Raw genomic sequence first — 5,028 nt, forward strand, 5'->3', positions numbered from 1 at the left:
ACAGTGTAATTTTCCGGTGAAAGGTCTTTGGTGCTGATTCCTCCTGTACATATTAAGGGCCAAAAAAGACTACTTTAATTTAGTGGAAGGGATTGTTTGTTCTTCCTCTGTCACAATCATTGACAATTCATTCAATTTAATTACTTTTACATTTTTGGCTCACATAATCGATCTAGAAACTTTGTCAATAGCAGTCAACAGGGATTCCCCTTTCTATATAAGGTGAGCAAAACCAAAGCAGCCAACCCACCAACTTGTTATCTCATCCACTTTAATTAGTAGTACTGATATATCTTCTTTGGTATTTTAGAGTAAAAAAAAAGTGGATAAGATAAATATGGAAATGGAGCAGATAAAGAAAGCAGAATCAGTAGAAATTGATGATGAGCAAAAATGGGTTTGTGATTCTTCTGTGGATCATAAAGGAAGAGTTCCTCTTAGGGGTTCAACTGGTGTCTGGAAAGCCTCCCTCTTCATTATAGGTAAGTATTTGTCCATGCATACCCAAATAGTTTCACTTGTATATCTGAAGTCAGTTTTTCTCTTAAAGTTAGAATGGCTTCCTCTGTTAGTTCTAGTCCTACGCTGTGATAAGTGTCAACCAGAGGAGCACTCAGCTTATATTTAATGCGATCAACTGAAACTTAGTTAGGAATTTTCTTAAAGATATTCAAACTCGAAAAGGTGTTTGATGTACCGCTAAAATTTATATTTTATTTATATGAGTCTTTTAAAACATGTAGTTTCGCTCCTACCTGATATACATAAATACATATATACATATATTAATGTTGACGCCACAATTTTCAAAATAGTTAAAGATAATGTTATGAACCTTAAAGATTGAATACATCACTTTTAAATCTTATATTCGCCTCCGATAACAATTGACAAGTAAAGGTGGAAATAAACTTGGCTTATGTCTAGTCATGACCTTAACTCTAGCTAGAATAGATTTTAATATATACAAGGAAATTGGCCAGAAAACTAAATTTCATTTTCACTTTTTTCATAAGTCTAAACTACGTTTCTGGTTTGTCAATAGTTCCATTTCTGTCATCACAAGTAGTAGGTAAGTCATTAAAAGGGGCAAGAAAGCACTTAAAAGGGTGGCTTTAATACACCCTTGGCGAGGGTAGCGTTTGGCGTGTAAAACATTTACTGTAAAACTGAGGCGTGTCAAAGGAATTTGACTACAAGCTTGGAGGTCAACTATGTATTAAGCCAAAAAATTACCATGTTTATCTTGTAAAATTGACGACTTTTCTCTTTATTGGCAAGAAAGACCATATTTAATTAATAAAAATAAAGATGAAATTTACGGTGTTCCATAAACCAGAGAAGGGGATAAGATATGCTATAAGCACAAGAAGGTTTAGAGGCTTCTAGACTTTTTTTTTTTTGGCTTATAGCATTTGAAGATTAAAGGGGGGAAAAGAAGCACAAATAATAGACACACGTCGTTATGGGGGGCCACAAAAGCACTAGTGTAATGTTACTTAATGTGTTACTCACCATATCTTGTCTCATTCTCTTAAATTTTATGGACCCCGGCCAACTTATCTGGAAAAGTTCCTAAAACCAGAAACTTGATGAGATATATTTGGTGTTTTGTCTTTCTTGTTTCCACTTATGTTCCGTTGAGTTATTTATTCTCTTCAATTATCTTTTATTTTAAGGATATCCACTAAGAAAAATAACACTTACATGATCAAGTAGTTCATCTTTCAGCAAAAGAAAAATTGCTTTGAAACCAGTCCCCATTGAAACAAGACATTTGTTGGTCATAAGCACACCACAAAACAGTAGTTAGATTGCTTGTTAAGCGCGTTAGATATTGATTAGCACTGCTCAAGAAATAGACTTTCTTATCACTTAGTTGACACTCTTGACAAAAATAGCAACTGGCCAATTATTGTCAAGTGGATAATTCACTGCTGTCCGCGACACATTATTTTCTATTATTTAAAAAAATAAAATAGATTAAGTAAATAGAAAGTTTATGGTCACTATTTGAATCGTAAGAACTGTATTCCCAGTTAAGTTGCGCGGACTCTTTGTTTTTGGTGCCGCACCCATCTCGACACGGGATAGGTGCGGGTGCGGGGTACGTCCTGGATTCGGTCAACTAATTTCGGATACTTTGACCTGAGTCTATCGACAAATTTGGGGGAAAATTGAGATTTTGATTTCTCAACATCAAAAATAAAACAAATCTAAGACATGGAAAATGACATACCTTCAATATTGTAGTACTTTTGTCTCATATTTGCTGCTTTGTGTTTCAGAAAAATCAAGAATTCAAGGGGTTGTGTTCTGAGTTCGGACTTTTGATAGACAGTAGCAGCGATATAGATGGAGAGTTGGTGGAAGCCTTGAATGGCTTTCTTTTTCTCTTTATAGCTCTATCTTTTATAATTTTTAATTTTCTTAGTCGAATTCCCACACCTGTATCTATACCTGGATCCGCACCCCGAATCTTAAAGTTTAGATTTTGCCGAATCCGACACTCGGATCCGTGCCCGTACTGAATATCCGCACCTGAGTCTGAGCAGCTTAGATTCCCAACATAAGTTCCAAAGCTTAACTCCAGCCATTGCTGCTGCTATTGTGCTAGAATCATCCCAGTGACACAAAATATTAGACAGTATCTACACACAACATTTTTTTCTTTACATAATTTTTATCTTAAAATTTCAATTGCCACTAAGCATAACTATAGATGAGCTTTATATTGATTCACTTGGTTAAGAATAATCAAAGAGGTGATTAGATTTTCACTTTGTTAACATGTTCCTTCATGGTTATGCATATCAGAGACAGTGATGAATTAATTGTTACCTTTCTTACTGTAATTGAATTCAGTGAGAGGTTGAGTTACTTTGGATTAGCAACAAGTTTGATTATATACCTAACAAAAGTCATACATCAAGACCTCAAAACAGCAGCAAAAAGTGTGAACTACTGGTCAGGAGTCACCACCTTAATGCCATTGCTTGGAGGCTTTCTGGCTGATGCATACTTTGGAAGATTTTCTACAGTTCTTATCTCAACCACTGTCTACCTCCTGGTAACCACAATTTCCCTCTCGCTTGAAGTGTGTCATCCAAATTGAAACGGATGGAGTAATTTTAATAAATAACTTTTTCCCTTGTTCTGTTAATGCAGGGCTTGCTTCTCTTGACAATGTCTAGAGTGGTTCCTAGTCTGAAACCTTGTGATAGTGACCTCTGTCATGAACCTAGAAAAGTCCACGAGGCGATTTTCTTCCTTGCGATCTACCTAATCTCAATTGGGACAGGAGGGCACAAGCCTTCTCTTGAGAGCTTTGGAGCTGATCAGTTTGATGATGATCATCCTTCGGAAAAAAAGAAGAAAATGTCTTTTTTCAACTGGTGGAATTTTGGGCTATGCTGTGGACTATTACTTGGTGTTACTCTTATCGTTTATGTTCAAGACCGCATTAGTTGGGCTATGGCAGATTTGATCCTCACACTAGTTATGGCTTCTAGTTTAGTCATCTTTATTGCAGGGAGACCGTTCTATCGTTATAGAAAAGCAACTGGAAGTCCATTAACACCAATGTTACAGGTGCTTGTAGCTGCAATTAGAAAAAGAAATCTTCATCTTCCTTCTAATCCTTCCCATTTACATGAAATTCCCAAATCAGAAACTAGCCAAAGGAGGCTTTTATGTCACACCAAGAAGCTGAAGTAAGATTTGAAACTTAGTCATGATTATTGTTATGAATATACTCTTTAATTCAATGTAGGTACTATTGAAACACATTTGTGACTCTACTTTATAGGTTCCTTGATAAAGCTGCGATTCTTGACGACAAACAATATTCAATAGAACAGCAGCAGAATCCATGGAAACTTGCAAGTGTGACCAAGGTGGAAGAATTGAAGCTAGTTATCAACACGATTCCCATTTGGCTAACCACTATACCATTTGGTATTTGTGTAGCACAAGCTGCAACATTTTTCATCAAACAAGGCGTGACACTGAACCGAAAGATTGTTCACAATTTTGAGATTCCCCCTGCCTCAATTTTTGCCTTAGCAGCATTTGGCATGATAATATCTGTCACTATCTATGAGAAAATTCTCGTACCTGTCCTAAGACGGGCAACAGGAAACGAAAGAGGCATTAGTATTCTCCAAAGGATCGGTATTGGAATGATCTTCTCTGTTTCTACTATGATAGTTGCAGCTCTGGTCGAAAGAAAAAGATTGAATATTGTTCATAAAAATCCACTCGAGGGTTCAGCTTCAATGAGTGTGTTCTGGTTAGCCCCACAATTCCTTATAATCGGAATAGGAGATGGATTTACCTTAGTGGGATTACAAGAATACTTCTATGACCAAGTACCTGATTCCATGAGAAGTTTAGGCATTGCACTTTACCTTAGTGTGATTGGTGCTGCAAATTTTATTAGCAGCCTCTTGATAACTATTGTGGATCATATCACAGAAAAGGGTGGCAAGAGTTGGTTTGGGAAGGATCTAAATAGTAGTCGGCTCGACTATTTTTACTGGTTGTTAGCTACCATTACAGCAGTAAATTTGTGTGTGTATGTTTTTGTTGCAAGGAACTATTCCTACAAGAATGTACACGGTAGGAAAACTATAGCTGTGGCTGATTGTGATGATCGTGAAGCAGTGGCTTAGTATATAAATATTCCTTTAAATGTTTTACGTAATATTTTTACTACGTTTATTGACATAGTAATATCAGTGTATTCTGACAAGTTTAAAGGAAATAAGAAATCCCTCTTTTTCAATCTCAGTCCCATTGTATTTTGATTATTTTTGACGATAACCTTTGCCAAAATTACAGGGGCGTAGATACCGCTTCGTCGAAATTTATCACTACCTCTATCCCATTTCATGTGAGACGATTTGGAGTACAAGATCAAACTATCTAATTTTGTGTGAATTCTGACATAGAATCTTCAAGTTTTTTGAGATAAAATTTACTTTATCGCAATATTACTACTTTAAATGGAGATTCATTCTCTACTGA

General features: G+C 36.0%; 1 protein-coding gene across 2 annotated transcripts; it reads left to right on the plus strand.

The window, feature by feature from the left end:
- Positions 1–237: 237 nt before the first annotated feature.
- LOC107761322 (protein NRT1/ PTR FAMILY 5.7-like) lies at positions 238–4,786 on the plus strand. 2 transcript variants are annotated; one of them, XM_016579547.2, is made up of 4 exons: positions 238–482; positions 2,934–3,070; positions 3,169–3,713; positions 3,809–4,786. In XM_016579547.2, exons 1-4 carry the CDS (start codon positions 338–340, stop codon positions 4,671–4,673), a joined length of 1,692 nt encoding a protein of 563 aa, XP_016435033.1. In that variant the 5' UTR covers positions 238–337; the 3' UTR covers positions 4,674–4,786. The 2 variants fall into 2 exon arrangements, with proteins under 2 accessions (XP_016435033.1, XP_016435035.1); XM_016579549.2 differs by having other exon boundaries at positions 343–482; positions 2,866–3,070.
- Positions 4,787–5,028: the final 242 nt, after the last annotated feature.

The sequence above is a fragment of the Nicotiana tabacum genome, chromosome 24 (assembly GCF_000715075.1).
Source record: "Nicotiana tabacum cultivar K326 chromosome 24, ASM71507v2, whole genome shotgun sequence".
Taxonomy (NCBI): Eukaryota; Viridiplantae; Streptophyta; class Magnoliopsida; order Solanales; family Solanaceae; genus Nicotiana; species Nicotiana tabacum.

Coding starts and splice junctions, on each gene's coding strand:
- LOC107761322 (XM_016579547.2), top strand. CDS start 338: ATGGAAATGGAGCAGATAAAGAAAGCAGAATCAGTAGAAATTGATGAT. Junction 483..2,933: donor AGCCTCCCTCTTCATTATAG/GTAAGTATTTGT, acceptor TCATACATCAAG/ACCTCAAAACAGCAGCAAAA. Junction 3,714..3,808: donor TGTCACACCAAGAAGCTGAA/GTAAGATTTGAA, acceptor TCTACTTTATAG/GTTCCTTGATAAAGCTGCGA.